At 36.9% G+C, this 24,993-nt stretch overlaps 2 protein-coding genes and 1 pseudogene across 3 annotated transcripts; all 3 read right to left on the reverse strand.

Annotated features, from left to right (window-relative positions):
- Positions 1-1,703: 1,703 nt before the first annotated feature.
- On the reverse strand, positions 1,704-11,930 carry LOC122044294 (annotated as a pseudogene).
- Positions 11,931-12,852: 922 nt separating this feature from the next.
- On the reverse strand, positions 12,853-16,423 carry LOC122043418 (disease resistance protein RPS2-like). Of its 2 annotated transcripts, none has more exons than XM_042604013.1 (3): positions 16,086-16,423; positions 13,439-15,958; positions 12,853-12,926 (listed from the first exon to the last, which is right to left on the reverse strand). In XM_042604013.1, the coding sequence occupies exon 2, from the start codon at positions 15,260-15,262 to the stop codon at positions 14,285-14,287; it is 978 nt and encodes a 325-aa protein (XP_042459947.1). In that variant the 5' UTR covers positions 15,263-15,958; positions 16,086-16,423; the 3' UTR covers positions 12,853-12,926; positions 13,439-14,284. Both variants share the same exon structure in this region, with proteins under 2 accessions (XP_042459947.1, XP_042459948.1).
- A 4,462-nt stretch (positions 16,424-20,885) lies between these two features.
- Positions 20,886-24,703, reverse strand: LOC122043419 (probable disease resistance protein At1g61300). The gene is made up of 3 exons (XM_042604015.1): positions 24,254-24,703; positions 21,550-24,076; positions 20,886-21,119 (listed from the first exon to the last, which is right to left on the reverse strand). The coding sequence occupies exons 1-3, from the start codon at positions 24,528-24,530 to the stop codon at positions 21,104-21,106; spliced, it is 2,820 nt and encodes a 939-aa protein (XP_042459949.1). The 5' UTR covers positions 24,531-24,703; the 3' UTR covers positions 20,886-21,103.
- Positions 24,704-24,993: the final 290 nt, after the last annotated feature.

Below are 24,993 nucleotides of genomic sequence, written 5' to 3' on the forward strand. Positions count from 1 at the left end.
CTAGCAATACGGGTGACAGTTAAGCAGGGAGGGAGATGTATATAACAACAAGAGATTTGTTTCTTTTAATGAGCAAGAAGGTTAAGCAAGTTCATTAATTAATTAATCTCGGGGAGAGAAGACTTGAATAAATTAATGAGCAAGAAGGTTAAGCAAGTTCATTAATTAATATCGGGGAGACAAGACTTGAATAAATTAAGTCAATGGACTTAATATGTTTGCTTGTGTGCGCAAAGATGAAAGAGACATCTAAACTGCTACTTTAACAGCAATAGTTGGTTGACTGAAATAATAATAAGGTTTATGGAAAATAATAAGATGGTTACATTTGTATATTTATGCACGGGGTTTGTTTGTTTGCTTGTTTGTTTGTTTGTAAAAAAGGGCCTCATCTCCTCAAAGATCTAGGACTTGTGGATTATGAGAGAAGATGATTCATTTTATCATTTAATCATCAATCAGCTTAGATAGCTCCATATGGTATAGTTTGATGGATGAAATAAGTTGTAATCAATTAGACCTCAATCGACTATTCTTGCTTAATTGAATTGTTGCAGTTCAACCAATAGACAAGTTTAGCCATATATCACTGTAAAATCATTAACATTGTACCACCCTACAATTGTTTCACTACCCAGGCTGATTATTTCACCTAATTAACTTGTTTAACTTATGACAACTTGGGGAGTAATAATTAAATATATATTTAAATTAACGGCATATGTCAGAATGTTAATATTATAATAAAAAAGATTGATGAAAAGACACTATCAAATATTTAAATCTCAAGTTGATCCTCCAAATATCTCAATCATGCTCATGCATTGGCGTCACTAACTCTTCATGGTAATTAACTTCTCGGTCCACTTGTTTCAAACATGCATTAACATCATTGCACCTTACTTGTTTCACTACCAAAGCTAATTATTTCATCTAATTAATTTGTTTAACTTCATGACAACTAGAGGAGAAATGGGATAAAATTAAATTAGAATTTAGTTTAGAGTGTTAAGTAGATACTTAATTTGACTGCCGTGTCAAGATGGTCATATATATATATATACAGATTTGTTATCCTGGACGACGCCACAATATAAGACTGTGCGCGCCGCGTAGGATAATAACTGTTTTTATTTTTTTTTAATTTATGAATTAAAAAATAATTGAAAAAAAAAATAAAAAATAAAATATTTTTTTAAGAGTTTATTTCTAGGGTTCAGGCTTTGGTTATAGTGTTAAAGTTATTTTTTTTTTAGATTTTACCTCTGGGGTTTAGGCTTCCCAATTAGGTTATAGTATTTGGTTTTAAAAAAAAAATAAAATTAAATTATTTTAAGTATTTATTGAGTATTGTAATATGTTAAGGGGATATATTAATGTATTAGAAATTTATATAAGGAAATGTAAAATTTTTTAATTATTTTTAAATTTAAAAACTAATAAAAAAAATAAAAAAACGTCGATTGATATGCTGCGTGCGTACAGTCGCGCACTGTACAGGCGCGCAGCATATCAATCCTATATATATATATATAGAGAGAATTGTTATGTTACAGACTCTATCCTACGGATTGCTACGGACTTTGTCATGTCATTTTCATTTTAAATTTTTTAATACAACATTTCCTTTTTTTTCTCTCCTCCTTCGTTCTCGCCGCGCCTTGTCACAACCTCGCCGCGCCTTGTCACAACCTCACCGCGCCTCATCTCTCCTGCCTCGCCAAGCCTCGGCACCGCTGGCCACCTGCTCGGCCGCCAGCCACCCTCCCGGCCGCCGGCCACCGCCACCAGCCACCCTCCCGGCCGCTGGCCACCGCGATCGCTGATGGATTTTGGCGAGTTAAGCACGATGGGCGGGCAGCAAGGCTGGCACGGTGGGCGGGCGGCACGGTGGGCAGGCGGCACGGTGGGCGGGCAGCTGACGGGTGGCGTGCGGCGAGGCTGTCATGGTGGGGGTTTGCGGCATGGATTCCATCCGCAATCCAGCTCGATCGCGCCGGATTCCAGCCGCGATCTGGCTTGATCGCGGCCGGAATCTAACGCGATCGCGGCTGGAATCCGATCACTGTCAGACCCCGGCCGGTTCACGGATGGATTGCAACAACAATCCAATCGAAATCCGACGCTATCAGGCCGTCACACTAGCGAGCCGCCACACTAGCGATCATGATCGCGGTCGGATTTCAAGTGGATTGTCGCTGGGATTTTGGATGCGATCCGGCCGGCGGTGACCGGCGGCGGGGAGGGTGGCTGGCGGCCGAGCAGGCGGCCAGTGGTGACGAGGCTTGGCGAGGCAGGGTGATGAGGCGCGGCGAGGTGCTGTCACGAGGCGCGTCGAGAACGAAGAAGGAGAGAAAAAAAAAAAGGAAATGTTGGAGCAATCCGCAGGATAGAATCCGTAGCATAACAATTTCTATATATATATATATAAACTCTGTTTATTGATGAAATAGACACTATCAAATATATAAATCTCAAGTTGATCCTCCACATCTCAATCATGAATCAGCATCATTAAGTTTTCCTCGTAATTAATTTTTGGGCTCACAAATTCTCCGCAAGTTGCACGAGATGCTGAGGAAGATTCCGTTGAGGAAGATTCCGTTGAGGAAGACGACACACTTCACTATTCTAAATCCATTCAATCTATCTCTTTTAGATCTTTGCAGCCCGTTTTGTGGTCCATATATTTATCATCACTTTCTTGACTGTTGATCTTGTTAGGCGATGTTCTCTGATAGATTCTTCGTAGTAATGCAATGATCCTTGTTCCGGTGGTCGACCTTGCTGTCTTCCGGCCGGAAGGCAAGATGCAGTATTGAACCAGCTAATCAAACACAAATAATTTAATTAATTTCTTTAAATTAATAAATTATCTTTTAGAGTTTAATTAATTGAGTTTAAAATTTTGATTGATTGAATACTTGTCTTGTAATTTTGGTTCAAGTTTGATGAAGAATGCCTCTTCATGTTTAGTGAATAAGTTCCCTACCTTAATATTGAGCAAAGGTAGTTGATCCTTTGCAAGCGATAACTCTTTTCAGTAGGAGTAATAAAAAGAGATAATTAGTTGTTGTTGGTTTAAGGTTCGGACCAATATTTTAAAAATTAGAGAGAAATTTTCATTAACATGTCTGATTAAATTGGAAATGGAAGGTCAAAATAATTTCAAACTATTTTAGTGTTTCTTCTTTTGATTGGATGACATTCTTGATTGATTCGAATTATCAGGAAAAAATTTTAAACATAGACAATAGGTTAACAAAAGAACATCTAATTAATCTAAATCATTGTTGGAAATGTGAATGAAGAGACTTTATCGTGTATAGATTTAATCCCACATTAGAAGTCTCGTGATTTTATTGTTGGTTTAAGTTATGACATATGAATTGATGTTGTAAGCATATGCATGGGGAGAGACTCTCTCACGCCTGAGTGCGCAGGGGTGAGTGCAAATCTAAGGTCCGGATTGTACTGAACCAAGGTTGACTCGTGTGCGAGCACGACTTGCGCATGTCGAATGTCAGATCAGTCGAGGCAAAATTTGCCCAAAAGAATAAACTAACATATTGTCACTTGAATATCTTTTTGCTACATGCTCAAGAGTGTAACAGAAGCATTAATGTGAAATTAATGGTGATTCCGTAATATCTCGACATTAATGGCGGCATTAAACTCATTAATGGTGATTTCGTAATGTCTCAGTATTAATGGTGATATTAAACCCATTAATAATGATTTCGTATTAATGAAGACATTAAACCCATTAATGATGTCATTAAACCCAATATTAAATGATATGATCATAATTTGATCATTTATTGCAGCCAATGTGAGAGCTCCTATATAAGGAGGCTGGATCTTGAGCAAAGAGAGAAGCGGAAGAGAAGCGAAAGTAAGAGAATTCCTCTACCTTCGTTCCCCTATTCTTTTTTCAGTCGTGCATCCGCTCGGCTGAACTACTCGTGATAGCACTCAAGTGCATTTTAGTTCACCACGAACAACCAGTGCTTGATTGTGTTCATGGTTTTGTCATTGTATCCTGGGAAACAGACGACCCGAGAAAACCTCGAATCACAGTCGGAGGTGGGGCGAATCTGTTTCAAGGAAACTGCGACCATCGCAGGCCTCGGTCCCTTCGCCCGTTCGACCACTTTGCCCGCTCAGACTTTGTTGCTCGAACTCGATGCTCTGTCTGCACTCAGCAATTAGGAGAAACCATCCCTCGCTGGCAACCTGAGATTGTTAGCTCAGGTCATCTCGATAGATAAGTTAGAATTGATTTTATGTAATTTCAATTTAGTTAATTTTCCAATATCTTCGACTACAGATTGTCCAACAATCTTGAAACAGACTCGATTCTGTTGAGATGACCACAGAACAGAATGTTGAGGTGCAACAGACTCAACACGTGTAGACCCCCTCCACCCCCATTGGAACTGTGTCAATCAGTCATGGGGAAAAACCAGAGAAGTTCAGTGGACTGAATTTCAAGAGGTGGCAGCAGAAGATGCTCTTTTATCTGACCACACTCAATCTAGCTCGATTCTTGACTAAGGACCCTCCCAAGCGTGCTGAGGATGCTGATGCGCAAACCATCAGTACAGTGGAGGCATGGACTCATTTTGAGTTCATTTGCCGAAACTACATCCTCAACTGCCTTGCCGACTCACTGTACGCTATGTATAGCATGAAAAGAACGGCTAAGAAGCTGTGGAAGTCCCTGGACAAGAAGTACAAGACGGAGGATACAAGGCCCAAGAAGTTCATCGTGGGTCGATTCCTGATTACAAGATGGTTGACTCCAAGATAGTGATCAGCCAAGTCCAGGAGCTTCAAGTGATCTTGTATGAGATCTACTCAGAAGGGATGATTTTGAGTGAAACCTTCCAGGTGACTACTATCATTGAGAAGTTGTCCCCCCGGTTGGAAGGACTTCAAGAACTACCTGAAATATAAGTGGAAGGAGATGAATGTGAAGGAACTCATTGTTTAACTTCACATCGAAGAAGACAACAAGAGTTCAGAGAGAAAGTTGTTCTCTCAAGCTACTGTGAAAGCCAACATGGTCGAGCACGGTCAAAGATCGAAACGGAAAAACCCAAAGTCTTCCAAGATGAGACCCAGAGGAGACATCAACAAGAAGAAGTTCTCTGGGAAGTGCTTCAACTGTGACAAAGTGGGTCACAGATCTTCGGAGTGCAGGAAGCCAAAGAAGAAGCAGGAGGCCAACCTGAACGAGTGACCAGAAATGGATGACCTCTGCGTAGTGGTCTCAGAACTGAACCTGTTCGGTTCAAACCCGCAACAATGGTGGATCGATACTGGAGCCACCAGACATGTGTGCTGCAACAAGGAGTTGCTCCACAACTTCGAAGAAGTCACTGGAGACAAGCTGTTCATGGGGAACTCCGCAACCTCGGACATCATGTGCCAAGGAAAGGTGGTGCTGAAGATGATCTCAGGCAAGGACCTTACTCTGAACAATGTGCTATATGTTCCGGAGATTCAGAAGAATCTAGTGTCCGGATCACTGTTAAGCAAGCATAGCTTTCGCATTATTTTTGAGTCTGACAGAGTTGTATTATCTAAGAATGGAATGTTTGTAGGAATGAGCTATATATCTGATGGGCTAGTCAAGCTCAATGTAATGGCCATTAGGCCCAATATAAATAAAAATGAAAGCTCTTCTACTTATATGCTTGAGTCTTCGTGTTTATGGCATGGTAGACTAGGACATGTTAACTACGAAGTGTTGCATAGATTAATAAACATGCAAAGCATACCTGCATTCCACCTTGACCCAATATACAAGTGTGAGATTTGTGTTGAAGCTAAAATGACAAGGTCTTCCTTTCAACATATTGAAAGAAGCAACGAACCACTCGGGCTAATTCACACCGACGTGTGCGACCTCAAAGGTACACCTACACATGATGGGAATAAATACTTCATCACTTTTGTAGATGATAACACAAAATATTATTATATGTATCTTTTCAAAAATAAGGATGAAGCTATATAGAAATTTGCTCTCTATAAAAATGAGATTGAAACTCAACTTAATAGAAATATTAAGGTGGTTCGAAGTAACTGAGGCGGTGAATATGTATCACCGTTTGCTGAGTTGTGTGCTAAACATGAGATCAGACACGAAACAACAACTCCTTATACTCCTCAGCAAAATGAAGTTGCTGAGTGAAAGAATTGAACTCTAAAGGAGATGATGAATGCTCTTTTATTGAGCTCTGGATTGCAAGAGAGTGGGGGGGAGCTGTATTAACAGCTAATTACCTTTTTAATAAGGTGCCCCGAAAAAAAATAGATAAGAGCCCTTATGAGTTATGGAATGGAAGACAACCGTCCTACAAATATTTATGAATGTGGGGGTGTGTTGCCAAAGTGTTGATGTCTGATCCGAAAATGATTAAAATAAGACCAAAGACTATTGATTGCATATTTATTGGATATGCACATAACAACACTGCGTATCGATTTTGTGTGTATGAGTCACACGTACCAGAAATACACAAGAACTCAATAATATAATCAAGAAATACCTCGTTCTTCGAGCATGTGTTTCCGTATAAGACCCGTGAGGATGCTAACTCCTCAAAACGGGTAAATGAAACACAAGGTGAAGAAGATGATGATGAACCAGTCGAGGTTGAGCTTAGACATAGTAAAAGAGCTTGGGTAGAAAAATCCTACGAATTGGATTTTATCACTTTTATGTTGGAAAGTGAGCCTTGAAGCTACTCAGAAGCAGTAAGCTCTTCTAATGGACCTCACTGGAGAGAGACAATTACATCTGACATAGACTCTATCTTGCAAAATCATATTTGGAAACTTATGGATCTTCCTCCTGGAAGTAAACCACTAGTTTGCTAGTGGATACCGACAATTGATAAGTCAGATGAAACTTATGGATCGGTCGCTTCGCCCGCTCAGACTTTGCTGCTCGAACTCGGTGCTCTGTCTGCACTCAGCAATTAGCAGAAATCAGCCCTCGCTGGCAGCCTAAGATTATCAGTTCAGGTCATCTCGACAGATAAGTTAGAATTAATTTTGTGTAATTTCAATTCAGTTAATTCCCCAATATCTCCGGCAACAGATTGTCCAACAATCTTGAAACTGACTCGATTCTGTCGAGATGACCATATAACAGAATGTTGAGGTGCAACAGACTCAACACATCCAGGCCCCCTCCGCCCCAATTAGAACCGTGTCAATCAGTCATGAGGAAAAATCAGAGAAGTTCAATGGACTGAACTTCAAGAGGTGGTAGTAGAATATGCTCTTCTACCTGACCACGCTCAATCTGACTCGGTTATTGACCGAGGACCATCCTAATAGTGCTGAGGATGCTAATGCTCAAACCATCAGTACAGTGGAGGCATGGACTCATTCTGAGTTCCTTTGCCGAAACTGCATCCTCAACTGTCTTGCCGACTCACTGTACGTTGTATAAAGCATGAAGAGAACAGTTAAGGAGTTGTGGGAGTCCCTAGACAAGAAGTACAAGATCGAGGATGCAGGGACCAAGAAGTTTATCGTGAGCCGATTCCTGAATTATAAGATAGTTGACTCTAAGACGGTGATCTACCGACACTCAAATATTTTACTGTATATAAAGTGGGTACATCTTTTTTTAACTTATATCTATTTATCCTTGTATATGAATAAAGAGATAATGAAATTGTATATATTTGTAGTTCCGTGTTTTATGAAAATTATGATATATATATATATATATATATATATATATATAAATTGATAAATCTATTATTCTGATGAGATGATTCTTAGAATTACTTATATTTATATTATCATCAAATGAGATACCAAAAATTATAACCGGGGCGTGACATGACCAACCCGCATTCGTAAACAAAGCGCTCAACAAATTAAATTAATAAGTATCCGGTTCAAATCTCACTTGCGACCGTCCAACTCCAGATTAATAGGGCCGGCAAGAATTTGGATGCCTCCAGATGTTTTTTTTTTTAAAAAAAAATCCTATCAGTTTACAGTCTAGGTTCGCTTTAAATATGACAACTAATTTCATGACATCACTTAATCTGCTCCCCTTACACGAGCACGGATCTTTGGATTATTTTTTTATAATTCAAAAGATGATTCTTTCACATTTATTGATAAAGATAGATGGTCCTTATTTATTTTTCAAGTAAGGACTATTTATTCTATCAATAAATATAAAAAGATTATTTTTTAAATTATAAAAAATGATCTAGAGGATCTGTCAACTAAATTAATTAATCAATCAATTCCAAATTAATTAATTAAAAGAATAAAAGCTATGAGAGTGAATAAGAGGACGTATTTCACTATTTCTGTCCGTTTATCAACGAAGAAACAATAAAAAAAAACGAACTTTTAAACATAGATAGATAAAACTAGCTCAAAAATCAGAATTAGTCATTTAAATTTGATTTTCTGAATATTAGGTAAATAAATGTCTGTCTATTGCATCCACATTCGGACAATCATACCATGTTTAATTAATCAATCGATTAAATTAATTAATTAAAATCATAAAAGTGACAAGAGTGAATAAAATTAAAGTACCTACTTATTGCGTCGAATAAAATAATAATTATCCAGAGAACTTGAGAGGAATTATAAAGAAATTAAGATAAGAAAACTAGAAACTTTTTCTTGTTTTCATTAAAAAATAAGTTTTATTCCATAGATAAATCCCAAAACAACTAAATGAATATTTAACTAACAGGTATAAATGATCAAAAATAAAAAAAATTAAAAATTACTAAAAATAATAAAATAAACATTCGGAGTCTACAAAAAAAAAATCATAAATGTTATTTTTCGAATCCAAAAGTTGGCCTTTATAAGTTTCACCCGATAATAAATATAGGTCTTTGAATAAATTTTGATTGGAAAAAAAATTAGACCTCATTTTGATACTAAAATAAAAAATTATGATCCGACAACTCCTCCTACGTCAATCTTATCATTTATTGTATTTCAAAATTTTCCCTTTTATAACAGGGGTGAGCATGAATCTGGTCTAATTTATCCGATTTTAAATAAAAACGTTTTAAAACAAACAGAAATAACAGAGATAATATCTCGGATAATATAAGTAAATTTAAATTACCATTGAAAAATATAAGGATAGAAATAGAATAAAAAAATAGACCATCTGATATCATATAATTATTGGTTATGTTGATTCATGTATAAATATCAAAAGCCACATATATAAATATCAAAAGCTATTTTTAAACCATGTTATTCTGCAGAATGCTAAGAGATACCAAATTCGATATTTGGGAAGAACCAGTATAATTGTAAATTCTTATTAATCAACAACTTTTCAAAACAACTAAATAAAACGCTACTATTAAGACTAAAAGAATTCTCATATCCCTATAATAATATGATATTATTCACTTTAGGCCTAAATTCTCATGTATTTATTCTTGAACTCTATCAAAAAAGTCTCATACCGATGGATATATCTTTATCTTTTAAACGCATGATTTTTTTCTATTTCCAATAATTTTTCCCTTAAACAAAGATCAACCATTATTCTCATTGTTCAGGCCTCTCCTCAAGCAACCAATCATCCTTGACCTACTCGGGGTCTCACCGTAAGTATTATGTCACTCTTGACTTGCACCAGCTTTTCCCTAAAAAAATGTAAATCTGTTACCTTAATGGCCCCCTAATGCCGACCTCACATATATGGAGGGACGTAAATATAGGTACACAGGCATTATGTTCATGGTGGAGTAAACTTTAAGTTTGGTCATTATGTCAGAGATGTCATGCACTCACCGTCCGCGCTACGCCCTGAGGGCTGCTCCAAGTCTCTCCTCAAACATCTAGTCACTCTTGACCAACTCTGGACACTCTCTGTTAAAGTCCACCCACATTGTATCTGGTTTAGACCATGCCTCTGATACCATTTGTTATTACCAAAAGAATTCACATATCTTCGTAATGGTATGATATTATCTACTTTGGTATCATCTTTATGGATTTATTTTTGGACTCTACCTAAAAGACTTCATATCACATCTTTTAAATTCATAATTTTTTTCATATATTTCCAATGTAGAATTTCCAACACAAACTCTAAGCTTTATGAAAGACAAAAAAATACCCTAAACTCTAGGCTTGAAAAATAATAATAGGATAAAAATATTTGGAGCCTAAATAATGTTTGAAAACATGTTTCGATTAATTGGTTGATAGACTCCTATGTGATTCATCCCGAGTCATAAATTTTGGACTTTGTTAGCTTGTCCTGTCGTCCATATCATTCTTCCTAGGAAAGAGAAAATTTATCATTGAATTGTAGGTCGCATCATCGTGAGAAGAATCATCATGGAAAGAAATCAATTGTACGTACGAACAATTTCTCATGCTCACGCAGGACTTATTTTGTAATGCGATCTATTCGGCAGTGTCACTCCCGGCTCCAAATCAATATAATGTTAAATATCTGAGAGAGACAATCCACCTGGTGACTCTTCAGAAAAAATACCAACCGTAGCAAAGTGTTATGTGTGAGCTAGGAAATAATACTTTTGAGAGAGCATGCGCCATTATCTTTCCTTGTCCACGCCAAAGTATCTTGTCCATGATTCCGAATTCTTTTGCTTGTACTCTGTCCACATAATAAGGTCCTTGATGAATAGCACTCTTGATTGTACCCACAGAATTCCCAGTGGGCCTTCCTAAAAGTTTAACAAATGTGTCTCTATTCTTTAATGCCTCTTCTGCAAGACTAATCACATCGCTTGCTTGCATTAGGTCGGTAGATGGAAGACGAGGTTGTTAGATCAATAGTTTGAGCATGGGCCATTGCAAATCGTCTACCATTTGTCTCTTCGGCAAGAATTAGAGAGGCATGACCTATTGCAGCTCCAACAGCTACTGTCTCAATCTCATTCTTTATATGCTTCATAGCGTCATAAATAACAAAACTTTCTATTTCCAATGCTGCAGTTTCGCCATCATCGCGTATTGTTCCAGTCGAATTAATGTAGATAAAAATAGGTTCTTTTGCATCTATCCATTGCAAGTAAAGCATTTGAGCAATCACGAGCTCTGTAACAACTGGCACCAATGGCATGCCAGTGTAGACAATTCGTCCATGAAGAAGTCAGAACGGCAAATCTGGGGGAGGTCTTCTTGGTCGATGTTCGTTATAAGAAATAGAACGTCCTACCTGGTTTTTGTTGAGATATATGGAGGTTTCAACTTCAATTTTACCGGATGTACAGAATGTGATGTGACAAAAGGTGATTTACTCGTCCTAGCACCCCGCCAATCCATACATAGGCCAACACGGAGGAGGTAAATCACGAGTGAGTGCTAGTCATTAACGCAAGTGGCCAAGACATAGGGGAGGACATGCTCTCGCGCCGAGTTTCGACCCCAAGACCTCATGTGACAACACTCCATGTTTCAACCACTGCACTGCCCCGAGGGCCATCTACAGGCAAATAACCAATAGCATGGGCAGCAGAAACAAATATATCTTCACCATTGTCATCATTGTCAATATCCACCTCATTATCATCATAAACTGGATCACTGACAATTTCGATCTTGTCATTGTCTCTCTCATCATCGTCGTCGAGGGTTGGATCGAGCCCTACAAAAGCTCTAATCTACTGCCCCTCTCGGCTTTCATCATTGGATTCATCATCTTCCTTGCCACTACTTTCGGTGTCCTCCTCATAAACGTCCTTCACATCCGAGGTTATCCAATGATAGCTATTGCGTTGAATCAGATTTCTTCTATTTTAGTTTTTAAACATCACCTCCATCCTCTCCATAAATTGATCAAACCGATTGACATTCATCTTTCGAAAGCATTGCTCCATATCACGATCAAAGGTGTAGTCGACGCGTTGTTTTCTTCTAGGTGACATGGTTTCACAAGATCAACTCAGCTTTGATACCAACTGATACAGTGGATAATTATTGGTTCTGTTGATTCATGCACAAATGCTAGAAGCGATATTCTAAATCCTATTGATTCTACAAAATGTCAAAAGATAAGCAATCAAACTCAACTTTTAAAAAGAAACGGCGTGACCACAAATTCTTATTAATCAAAAACTTTTCAAAACAACTAAACAAGAAGTTTATATAGACTTCAAACCTTAAGTCTATGAAAGATAAAAATACATCTAAATTCTAAACTCGAAAAAAAAATAACAAAAAAGGATAAAAATAAAATATTCGGAGCCAAAACAAGCTTTGATAACAAGCTTCGATTTGGTTGATAGATCATTCCTTAAAAAAATTTTCAGTAATCTAGTTAGGTTCAAATCAGTTAATTTCGTGCCCAAAGGAGAAGATATGCCAACGAAAAAGAGATGTGGAAGACAGAAGACTCCAGCGGTGTCGCTGAAACTTTGCTCAGTTAAGCTATCAATCTCCATGAGAAGCTCTGTTATAACAGATCCATTGAGATTCAAGTAAGTTAAACTAGGCATGCTTACGAACAAACTCGGAGGAATTCTTTTCAAGTTTTTATTCTCATGGAGAAATGAGAATCAACATAGAATAATGTTTATTAACATTAATATTAAATAATAAATCAAACCACATCATTTACGGGCCAGCATGCATCTAATTAATATGAACACATGATGATATAAAATAAAATTAAAACTATAACAGTATATGAAATGAAAATATTTCATGATAATATAAATTCAAGAAGATAATATCGATATCAAATTTTAAAACACTAAAGAGATGTCCAATCAAGTAGCTAGGAATCATCAATCTAATTTAGATACATGTTCAGCCAACTAAAGGATTCAACAATTTGACCACAATCAACACAGTAAATGCCCTATAGTCTCCTTGATCAAAAGGCCGATGCTTAGCTTCATTTCGAAATTGATCCCCAAGACCTACAAAGATCAAACTTTTTTGTTAAAAGTAATAATTAAGAGTAAGATATAATATTGTCAAGTCTTAAAACTCATAATAATGTTCATCTGTATAGAATAATATTGACAATGGTATTTTGCCTTTGTTGTTTTATCGGAATATTTAATTTGACATGAAAAGCATTGACTCAATGGAATGGAGTAGCCCATTATTTTTTATATTGCAGATCAAGGCCATGGTTATTTGGGAAATCTGGCGAAATTGAAATTAATTGTTTCTCAAGAAAAAGAACTTGCCGTGGTAGTTTTAACTTCGATTTACCAAAATAGCTAAGAGAACACTTAATTTTCATAGCTATCAAAAAGCCATTTATTTTCTAAAACGAATTCACAAAATTGCCCTTAATAACTTCAAATCAAGGCATGCATCTTAAATTATTTAATTTGACCTATTTCATAAAATACTAAATCATTTCTAAACGTTGATTCACTTCAAATAAAGACAGAATAATAGATGGTAAATGAAGTTTTACCTAAAATAAGGGGTGAGTGAATCCTTGATGCTCTCGTCATCCAATCCAAATTGTTCCACCAATCTCGTTTACCTATGATCATTTTGAAATTTTTGTTCTTCAACATTTCAACACCAAATGGTAATTATTTGAACATTGGGCACTCGTGCACTTTTATATATTCCAAGTAGGGAAAATGAAACGGTTGGTTTGCAATGCGATTGAGGTTCGACATGTTGTTCAATGTCAACTTCTGGATGCTAGAGCTGGAGTTGGAGTTCCCTACGTCAGTTATTAGTTCCTTCATTTTTCCACAACATAATATGGTTAGGATACCAAGGCATGGCAATTGTAGAACCCAAGAAACATCCTTCAACATAAGGCACTCATAAATATATATTTCACGAAGGTTGTAGAGTCGAACTCTATTCAATGAAATCTCTTCCAATATTTCTAGGGTAAAAAAATTGGGTTTCTTTAAACATCCAAAACTTGATTCACGATCCATGCCTGCAGCCAACACTAATCTATCTAATCCGATACTTCTAATGTTCAGAGACTCAAGATTGTCACTTACCGTGCAACCCCATTGTGGAGTGCCCAGATCATAGTTTGGAAGTTCTGAAATATTCTTTCCATCCAAATGAAGTTCCCATATAAAGACATTTGGTAACATGTTGAGTTGCTCAATGTTATCTGTCGTAGCCTTAATGTAAATTCTCACACTCAATTGGTAGCATCCTTTGAAACATTTCAATTCATCCCACCACCACTCAGTAGTTGCATCCAGCCACTTGAGCATTGATAAATTGGATATTGTCCCATAGGGTACCGTCACAATTTTATTATCTTTTAGAAACAAGTACTCTAATTTACTGAGCAACCAAACTCGGCCGGCAGACTTGTAATAAGATTGGAGGACAAGTCTAAATATTGAAGCTCATTTAAGCTACAAATCTCCATAGGAAGCTCTCTTATACTACATCCATTGAGATCCAAGTAAGTTAAGCGAGGTATGCTTGCGAACAAACTCGAAGGAATTGTTTTCAAGCCTTTGTTCTGACAGAGAATCAACATAGAAAGTTTTGGAAAAGTGAAATTAGCTTCATACTCTGGTAAAGAAGTAATCTTATTCATCATGAATGATGCTCGCTCTGCTTCTTGCCATTCTTCTTGTCTATGCAAATCACTCAACCCGATTCCTGCTTTTACAATCCATTTTCTTTTGTTCCCCTCCAACCCAGAAACCATCAACAGTGCCATGTCTCGGATGACATCGTGCATCTTTACACATGGGCCGTACCAATGAAGAGGTCTGCCCTTTGGAATACATTCCTCTAGCAAGGATGCTGCCATGAGAGCTTCCAAATGAGAGCATCCTTTGGCGAAAGCTTCATTGATCACATTAAATTCATGGATTATGCCGCAACCTATCCAACACGGTATCAACTGATCGAATGTGTTGATCTCATAATCTTCGGGCCACAAAGCGCAGCACAAGAGGCATTCTCTTATGGAGTCATTCTCTAAACTGTCGTAACTCAGCTTGAAGGCTTTATACATGACTAGTGAATCTTCAGGAAGACATACGGTTTTCCACTGATGTTCATCCCTTATTTGACGGAGAGTGGCAACCCAAGCTTCCCAAGTCTTTTTCCCTGACATGGCCCGGGCGATGGTGATAAGAGCGAGCGGAAGACCTGCACATTCTTTAGCAAGTTGTTCAGCAACGAACTTAATTCCAGCATCTGAATTGAGAACATCCCTCTCGCTGTTCTGCTCAAAGAGTTGCCATGCTTGTACGGGATCCAGGCATTTGACTTTGATCTTCTTTTCTGCTTTCATTTGAGCACATACTGCCTCGCTACGCGTTGTGAACACCACGGTTTTGCGTGGTTGCTGCTGCCGGCCTCGTTCAGTAGTAGCCGAGTGTGCCAAACCCAATTGTTGAAGATCTAGATGTTCCCAAATGTCATCTAGGAGTAGCAAGCAGTTCCTGCTCTTCAGAAAGGTAAAGAGCTTATCACCACAGGTTCGTTCATCGTCACTCTCCTGCAGCGTCTTCAGTCCTAGACTCTTAGCAATATCAATCTGGAGCCTTTTTAAATTGGCAGTCTTTGGAGGCCACAACCCAAATCACACGATCAAATATGGCATGGTTAAGATGATAATGTTGCAGGATCCTCTTCAACATGGTGGTCTTACCGACACCGCCCATTCCGTAGATGCCTATGATGTCGGCTTTTCCACCATCGACGTAGCCCACAATGTCCTCCTCATACGACTCGATCCCAACGGGCGATCGGTGTGAGATGGGAAGCATCACGGCGGGTTCCGAAGGCCCAACTGTGGCAACCGGATCCAGTCTATCAGCTCGGTCCATCAATTCTTTAACCTCGCCGAGCTTCTTGGACACTCTTAGGATGATGGAGCAGCAGTTTGATGACTCTCTCATAGGAGCCTGATCTCCTGCTTGCTGTGTTTGACTCGTGCCACCAGTTTGAGTTTGAGTTTGATTGAAGCAATGGCAACTGAAGCAACCTGACGATCGAAACAAAGACTTTTTTTTTTCTTTCTATTCTCTCTTTTAGATAAAAACTGTAGTACTAGTAGCTTGTATGGATTAAAAGACAAGTAAAAAGGTGTATACGGGAGGAAGAATACTCACTGGTGCTTTGGAAATCCTGCTCGATAGCAGCCACTTGGCCTTCCAACGTCTCCACGTCCAGTAGCCACTGGCTCACTTGGTTGGTCGGAATTCTCCCCTCGAGCTCCGCCTGGTCGATCCGGTTCTTGATGTCGTCCCTTTTGCCTCTCAATTTTTTCATTTCCTTTTTCAACTTCTCGATGCCAGATTTTGGCCCGCCCAGCCGCAGCGTCGTCTTGAGGCCACTCAGGCAACTGTTGACGTCTACGTTGAGATTTAGTTTGATGAACGCCATGGACGAGAAGAATGTAGCTTGCAACAAAAGATTTGCTTCTTTTGCCGAGAAAGGGAAGGGAAGCAAAAACACAGATGAAGAAACTAGTCAAGAGATTGGTTCGTTTATCAACTAGAAAAGAAAAGAAAAAAAAAAGAAAAAAAACTTTTAAAACATAAATAGTAACTAAAATTAACTCAAAAATCAGAATTAATGAATTAATATACACTCATTTTAATTTGTTTTTCCTGAACATTAAGCCAATAAATGTCTGTCTAGTGATAAGTAATTAATTAGTGGAACCGATCATGATGGGATGAATCTGTCCATAAAACAACTTCAATGGGATATTTAAAGGAGATATTTCTATAAATATTCTCTCTCTTAAATATCTTCTATTGTGAGTATTTGAGAGGTGAAATCATCTAGTATAATTTTATGTCATGATGATTTTATTCTAGATGGCATGTAAATGGACTCACAAAGGACAATGATTATCTTTTTTTGAGATATTTTATTATATTATTTAAGATATTTGAGAATAAGATATTTGGTATATGGAATCCATAAATATTTTATTAAAAAGATATTTAATTGTGAGATTTGAGGGGGCGTTTGGTATGAGCATGAGAATGGAAATCGGAATGGGAATCATTGTATTATGGAATGGGAATGGATATGAGCATGAATATCACTCTTAAAAGCAATGTTTGGTTAGTTGCATACTTTCTATCGGAATAAATTAATATTTCCTTTTTTACCCTTAAAGGAAAATAAGAGAAAAAAAAATAGATGTGAGAGAAAGATGAATGTGAGAGAAAAATATGATGAAAGAGAATGATGAGAGAGAAAGTATGATGAGAGAGAAAATGTGATGAGAAAAAATAAAGAGAGAGAAAGTGTGATGAGAGAAAATGAGAAAAAAGAGTGGGATAGAAGAGAAGAGATAAAATATGATGTGAGAGAAATTATGATGGGAGAGGATGAAGAGATAGAAAATGTAATGAGAAAAAATGAGGGGAGAGAGAGTGTGTGATGAGAGAGATTGAGGTGAGAGAAAGTATGATGAGAGAGAAAGTGTGATGAGAAAAAAAGAGAACAGTGAGTGTGATGGGAGAGATGATGAGAGAGAAAGTATGATGAGAGAGAAAGTGTGTTGAGGAAAAAAAGGAGGGAGTGTGACAAGAGAGATTGAGGAGAGAGAAAGTGTGATGAGAGCGAAAGTGTGATGAGAACGAAAGTGTGACGAGAAAAAAAAGAGTGTAATGAGAGATATTGAGGAGAGAGAAAGTATGATGAGAGAGAAAGTATGATGAAAAAAGAAGGAAGAGTGTGTGATGGAAGAGATTGAGGAGAGAGAAAGTGTAATGAGAAAAAAGAGGAAAGAGGGTGTGATAGAAGAGAGAAAGTGTGTGATAAAATGATGAGAGAGAAAATATGATGAGAGAGAACAAGGAGAGAGAAGTGATATTAACAAAAAAAATAAATAAATAAATTTTGATATTTGATATTAAGGGAAAAAATTTTAGTTTTAGGTCAAGGGTATTTTTGGAATAAGAGAATATTTTGATTGATGAAAATATGGTAATGACTCATTGAAGGAGAGGTACATGGGAATGAGTTATTACCCAAATTCAAGGATTCATTCCCTTATTCCTATTCCTATTCCTATAATCCAAACATTAACAATGACAATCAATGATTCTCATTCCCATTTTTTATTTCTATTCTCCTAAATCAAACGTCCCCTGACATATTTGAAAAGTAAGATATTTAAATGATGATGATGTGGACATGAAGACTATAAATATTATTTATGAAAAAAATATTTAATATTATTATGGATGATTTAATAAATAAATCAGTCATTTGAAAAAGGTAGAATCGATCTGGATTAAAAAATTTCCAATCCACAGCAGATTAGACGGATCAACAGTCAATTAAAAATAATAAAAAAATATTACGTATCTTACAGATTTGTTTAAAAAGATATATATCATCAATTTTCATGCATATTTTTTTACAATATAATCTCAATCAAATCTAAAATATTTTAGGAATAAGTTTCTTATGTATAAATGAATATAAAATAACCGTTCGTATTCCATGAAAAATGTTATTTTTAATTTTGAGATTGTGATAGTGAAAGATAATAAACGAATATAAAACTTAATTTATAATTTATATGTGTTTTTCGATCTATAAGTCAACCTAAGATTGAAAATATCAACTTAAACCAATAAATATCTGTCTATTGCATCCTCACTCGTGCGATTTATGTGACTGGACCCGTTTAATTATTATTGCGAGTTCGCTTTAAATATACAACTACTTCTATATATGACGTCACGCCGCTTTGAACATTAAGCCAATAAATGTCCATCTATTGCATCCACATTCGTACCATCATGCCATGTGATTGCATCAGAAAAGACAGCACAATTATTAAAAATGTTAGTTTTAAATATGGCAACAACTACATCCATGATGTAGTTGCCATATTTATTCCTTGATTAAAACCATGAAAGCTACGATAGTGAATAAGAGTACATATTTATTGTTTTTCAAAAATCTCCCATTTTGAGTTCATAGCAATTGCTTACAAATCTTCCAGAGAATTTATTAAAAATTTCTTAACACCAAAATTTTGAGTTGGATCGGATGAGTTTTTAGTTAGGATCGTTTAGGAGATTTGAACATTTTAAATTTCTTTTGATCTAAAATTTATTGAAATAAAATTTTGTTATTGTTGGTATACATCGAGATATGAAAGTTTTGATGCTCAGAGAAATCCTGATATATCCCTTAAAGAGTATAAAAATTCAGCGAAGAGTTGTCTAAATTTGACAGATCAAAATAGTAGTAGAACATCATAATTATTTTCTTTAATTTTTTTAACTAAACTTGTGATTGATTAAAACTAGAATCGTTAAAAATTTTACCGAGGGGACTTCATCTTGGCATAAAATAAAACTAAGATGTATTACCCTTGCACATGTAAAACTCGCATAATCTTGTTGCACAATTTTAAATAAAAAACATTTAAAAAAAAAAAAGAAATAACATAGATAATCTCTCAGATAATATAAGTAAATTTAAAATACAACTGAAAAACAAATATCAGTACGAAGAAATAGAATAAAGAACAGACAATAGACAATCTATATTTGAATATGTCAGTTCGGTTTAACTATTGTATCACCTAAATTTTCTAAAAACTTAATTTATGACACAGAAAAATCGAATAGGATAAAATAATTAGATATGTCTAACATCTTCGACGAAGTTCTCATCCATCACCTTCCGCATTTGAGTGTTTGTTCGAATGAAACTGACTTATGCATAAAGTAATAGGATGTTAGGTGGTTAGAAAAAGTCAACGTCAACGGTCTTCTACGCCAGACTTCATGATGCTCCTGACTCCGCGTCAACCCTGGTTCTATTCCACTACCGACTTCATGCCGCTCTCAACTTCGTGCCGCTCCCAACTCCACATCAGCCCTGACTCCATATCTACCCTGACTCTGCTCTACTCTCGATTTCATACTGCTCTCAACTCCACATCAGACATGATTTTGTGCTACTTTTGGTTCCATGCTGCTACCGACTAACACTGAGCAAGATAGTAATTATTCTGCGGACTGACAAGAAGAGAGAATGCAAGAAGAGATCTCGAAGAAAAACAAAAAGAAATCCATCGTTTGCAAAAAAAAAAAAAAAATCTATTAAGTGTCCTTTAGGAGTTTGATCCTTTTTTTTAATTGAAGAGAATACAAGAAGAGAATTTGAAGAAAAATAAAGAAAAATTTGTCGTTTGTTATTAAAAATATATATATATTAAGTGTCCTTTAGGAGTATGTTCTTTTTAATTATCTTTTCCTTAAAAAATATATAAAAAATAATTAATCAGGGTAACATTGAGCCTGAGGTAAATAGCCCTGCAATAAGAGTTAAAAAATCGGGAAGTACTTACTACGAGTTATCGAGAAGCCCATCATTCCTTGGTTGCAAGTCTCATTTGGAGAAAAAAATCCTTACAAATAAATCGTACTAAGAATTGAACCATAGGTATCTAGGAGACAATTGAACATCATTAGCCCCATGCTCTTTTCTTTACCTCAGATGTAAAGTTGTGCAATCACATGGCTTAATAGTAGAAGCATGGATGTAACAAATTTTTTTTTATTAGATAACTTTAGATTTCTAATTGATTAATGAAAAAAAATTTTAAGAATACATCATAACTAAGTCTCGAACTCTAAATCCCTAATTTATTAATGAGAAAATTTTCCAATAATACACCGTAACTGAGTCTCGAATTCTAGATCCCTGATTGATTAATGAGAAAATTTTCTAATAATATATACAACAGTTGAATCTTAAACTCTAAATCGATGTAAAAATTACTAATAAAAACTTAAAATTATTTTCAATATAAATAGAAAAAAAGAACATTGACATAGTTTCATTTTGTGTTTCACAAAAGTTAGTGAGTAAAGGATCTAAATTTATAATAAAATAGTAAGATGAATTGAAAATATTGCATGATGAAATAAAGTCAAGAAGACAATATCAATATCAAATTTTAAAACACTAAATAGATATCCTTAACTAGCTAGGAATCATCAATCAAATTTAGATACATGTCCAACCAACCAAAGAATGCAACAATTTGACCATCCACGACGACCAAAACATTGAACGCCCTATAGTCTCCTTGACCAAAAGGCCGATGCTTCATTTCGAAATTGGTCATAAACCATGATCAACGATGCCAAGACCTGCAAAGATAAAAAGTTATCTGAGAATGACACATTTTCCTTTTTACTGCTATATCGGGATATTTAACTTGACATGAAAAACATTGACTCAATGAAATAGCCTATTATTTTTTATTACAGATAAGATCATGGTTATTTAGAAAAATATGACGAAATTGAAATTACCATTGCTTCTCGAGAACAAGAACTTGCACTGGGATTATTTAAATGTAATTTACCAAAATACTTAAGACAACACTCAGTTTTCATATCTAAATTGCCCTTGAAAAAGAATATCAAAGAAAGACATGCATTTTAAACTATTTAATTTTGCTTACTTCATCAAAAACTAAATCATTTAGATCTTAAATATTCATTTCATTTCATTTCATTTCGTATAAAGACAGAATAGGTCATAATAAATGATTTGGTATGAAAATATATGTGTTACCTAAAATACGGAGTGAGGGAATCCTTGATGCTCTCGTCGTTCCAATCCATGTTATTCCACCAATTGTCTTCACCTTTAATCACTTTTAATCTGTTCTTCAATATTTCAACCCCAAATGGTAATTTTTTGAGCTTTGGGCAATTATACACTTGTACATATTCCAAGTAGGGAAAATGGAGCGATCGGTTTGCAATGAGATTGAGATTCGACATGTGCCACAAAATCAAGCATCGAATGCTAGAGCTAGAGATGGAGTTGGAGTTCCCTACCTCACTTATTACTTGCTTCATTTTTCCACACATAGTTATGTCTAGAAAATTAAGGCATGGCAGTTGGAGAATCCAAGAAACATCTTTCAACATGGGGCAACCAAAAATATATAATTGACGAAGGTTGTAGAGCCGAACTCTATTCAATGAAATCTCTTCCAATAGTTTTAGGCCAGTAAAATGGAGACTGTTTAACCATCCGAAGCTTGATTCGCGACCCACACCTACAGCCAACTCAAATCGGTCTAATCTGAGGTTCTGAATGCACAAAATCTCAAGGTGGTCACTTACCCTGCATCCCCATTGCAGAGTGCCCAGATCCATTACTTGCTCATGTTTTGAAATATTCTCTCCATCCAAAGTGAGTTCCCATATGGAGACATTTAATGGTAACATGTTGAGTCGCTGAATGTTATCTGTTGTAACATTAATGGTAATTCCCACACTTAATTGGTGGCGTCCTTTGAAACATTTCAGCTCATCCCACCACCACTCGGATACAAGACAAATTTCTCTTATATCCAGCCACTTGAGCATTGATAAATTGGATATCGTCCCATTGGGAACAATCTCAAGACAAGTAGCCCTTAGAAGCAAGTACTCTAATTTGCCAAGGCAACCAAATTCAAACGGCAATCTTATTATACTACTATCTGACAAGTTTAAATATTGAAGCTCGGCTAAGCTACAAATCTCCTTGGGAAGCTCTGTTATATCACATCCACTGAGATCCAAGTATTTTAAATGAGGCATGCTTGCGAACAAACTCGGAGGAATTTGTTTCAGGTGATTGTAATTGAGAATCAACATAGAAAGTTTTGGAAAAGTGGAAGCTTCATAATCTTGTAAAGAAGTAATATTATTAAACATGAATGATGCTCGCTCTGCTTCTTGCCATTCTTCTTGTCTAGGCAATTCACTCATCCCGATTCTTGCTTTTACAATCCATTGTCTTTTGTTCCCCTCCAACCTAGAGGCCATCAATAGTGCCATGTCTCGGATGACATCGTGCATCTTTACACGTTTCTTGCTATAACGAAAGTTAAAGTCACCACATTGCTCAAGCAAGGATGCAGCCACGAGAGCTTCCAAATGGGAGTATCCTTGGGCGAAAGCTTCATTGATCACATTAAATTCACGGATTATGCCGCAGCCTATCCAACATGGTATCAACTCAGAGAATTGGTTGATCTCATAATCTTCAGGCCACAAAGCGCAACACAAGAGGCATTCTCTTATGGAGTCGTTCTCTAAGCTGTCGTAGCTAAGCTTGAAGGCTTTATACATGACGAGTGAATCTTCTGAAAGACCGATGGTTGTCCACTCATGTTTATCCCTTATTTGATGGAGAGCTTCCTTCCAAGCTTCCCAAGACCTTTTCCCTAACATGGCCCGGGCGACGGTGACAAGAGCGAGCGGAAGACCTGCACATTCTTTAGCAAGTTCTTCAGCAAGGAACTTAATTCCAGCATCTGAGCTGAGAACATCCCCATCGCTGTTCTGCTCAAAGAGTTGCCATGCTTGTTCTGAATCCAGACATCTGACAATGATCTTCTTTTCTGCCTTCATTTGTGCACACACTGTCTCGCTGCGAGTCGTGAACACCGTGACTTTGCGCGGCTGCTGATGCTGCTGCTGGCTTTGCTCAGTAGTCGAGTGTGCCATCCCCAACAGTTGAAGATTCAGATGTTCCCAAATGTCATCAAGAAACATCAAGCAGTTCTTGTTCATCAAGTAGCTACAGAGCTTATCACCACAAGTTTTTTCATCGTCATTCTCCTGCAGTGTGTTCAGTCCTAGACTCTTAGCAATATCCATCTGGAGCCTTTTCAATTGGCAGTCCTTGGAGGCCACAACCCAAATGACACGATCAAATATGGTGTGCTTAAGAAGATAGTGTTGCTGGATTCTGTTCAACGTGGTAGTCTTACCGACACCACCCATTCCGTAGATGCCTATGATGTTGTCTTCTCCGCCATCGATGTAGCTCACAATGTCCTCCACATACGACTCGATCCCAACAGGCGGTCGGTGCGAGATGGGAAGCATCACGGTGGGTTTCAGAGGCCCAACTGTGGCAACCGGATCCAGGGCACCAGCTCGGCTCATCAATTCATTAGCCTCGCCGAGCTCCTTCGCCACTCTTCGGATGATGGAGCAGTAGTTCGATGACTGTCTGATAAGAACCTGATCTCCTGCTCGCTGTGTTTGACTCGACGTGCCGTCAGTTTGATTGAAGCAATTGCAACTGAAGCAACCTAACGAAACAAAGCAGTAGAAGACTGATACAAATTCCTTTTCTATTTTTTTTTTACCCTCTTACTCTCTTATAGATAAAAGCAGTAGGTAGTAGCTTGTATGGATTAAAACATAAAGCGTGACAATTGAATTGGCATGAAAAGGGGGGAAAAAAGTATATAGGGGAGAATACTCACTAACGCTTTGGAAATCCTGCTCGATGACACCCACTTTGCCTTCCAATATCTCCACCTCTCGCAGCCACTGGCTGACTTCGTTGGTCGGAATTTTCCCTTGTCGATCCGCCTGGTCGATCTGGTTCTTGATGTCGTCCCTTTTACCTCTCAATCTTGCCATTTCCTTCTCCAATTTCTGGATGCCAGATTTTGGCCTGCCCAGTACTGGCAGCGATGCCCACAGCCCGCTCAGGCAACTGTTGACGTCTACGTCGAGATTTAGGTTGATGCACGCCATGGACGAGGATAAGGTAGCTTGCAACAAGAGATCATGTACTTCTTTTGCAGAGCAAGGGAAGGGAAGCCAAACACAAATGAAAGAAACTAGTCAAGATCTATATTGATTCGTTTATCAAAAATAAATAAATAGCGGTCAAAACTTTTTGAACATAGGTAAAATTTACTCAAAACATAATTATCGAATAATATAAGCTACTACGAATTTAAAAACAATATTCTTGATCAGAGATGATCATAACGTATTAAAAAACAGTAGAGACAATCAATTTAATTAATTAATTACATGAATTATAGAATTAATTAAAGCCACTACGCATTTAAAAATAATATTCTTGGCCAAAGATGTCAGTCATCCCACGCACGTACTACTATGCCATGTGATTTTTACAGCTGGCAAAAGGGAAGAATCATTATAACGTATTAAAAAATTTAAATAAAATTTTAAATTTCTATTGAATTTT

Source organism: Zingiber officinale, chromosome 2A, assembly GCF_018446385.1.
Source record: "Zingiber officinale cultivar Zhangliang chromosome 2A, Zo_v1.1, whole genome shotgun sequence".
Classification (NCBI taxonomy): domain Eukaryota; kingdom Viridiplantae; phylum Streptophyta; class Magnoliopsida; order Zingiberales; family Zingiberaceae; genus Zingiber; species Zingiber officinale.

What these genes read in the sequence shown, in the direction of transcription:
- LOC122043418 (XM_042604013.1), bottom strand. Translation starts at nt 15,262, where the DNA reads ATGAAAGCAGAAAAGAAGATCAAAGTCAAATGCCTGGATCCCGTACAA.
- LOC122043419 (XM_042604015.1), bottom strand. Translation starts at nt 24,530, where the DNA reads ATGGCGTGCATCAACCTAAATCTCGACGTAGACGTCAACAGTTGCCTG. An exon ending in GCAGGATTTCCAAAGCGTTA is followed by an intron (nt 24,077 to 24,253) that starts GTGAGTATTCTC and finishes TTGTTTCGTTAG; the next exon opens with GTTGCTTCAGTTGCAATTGC.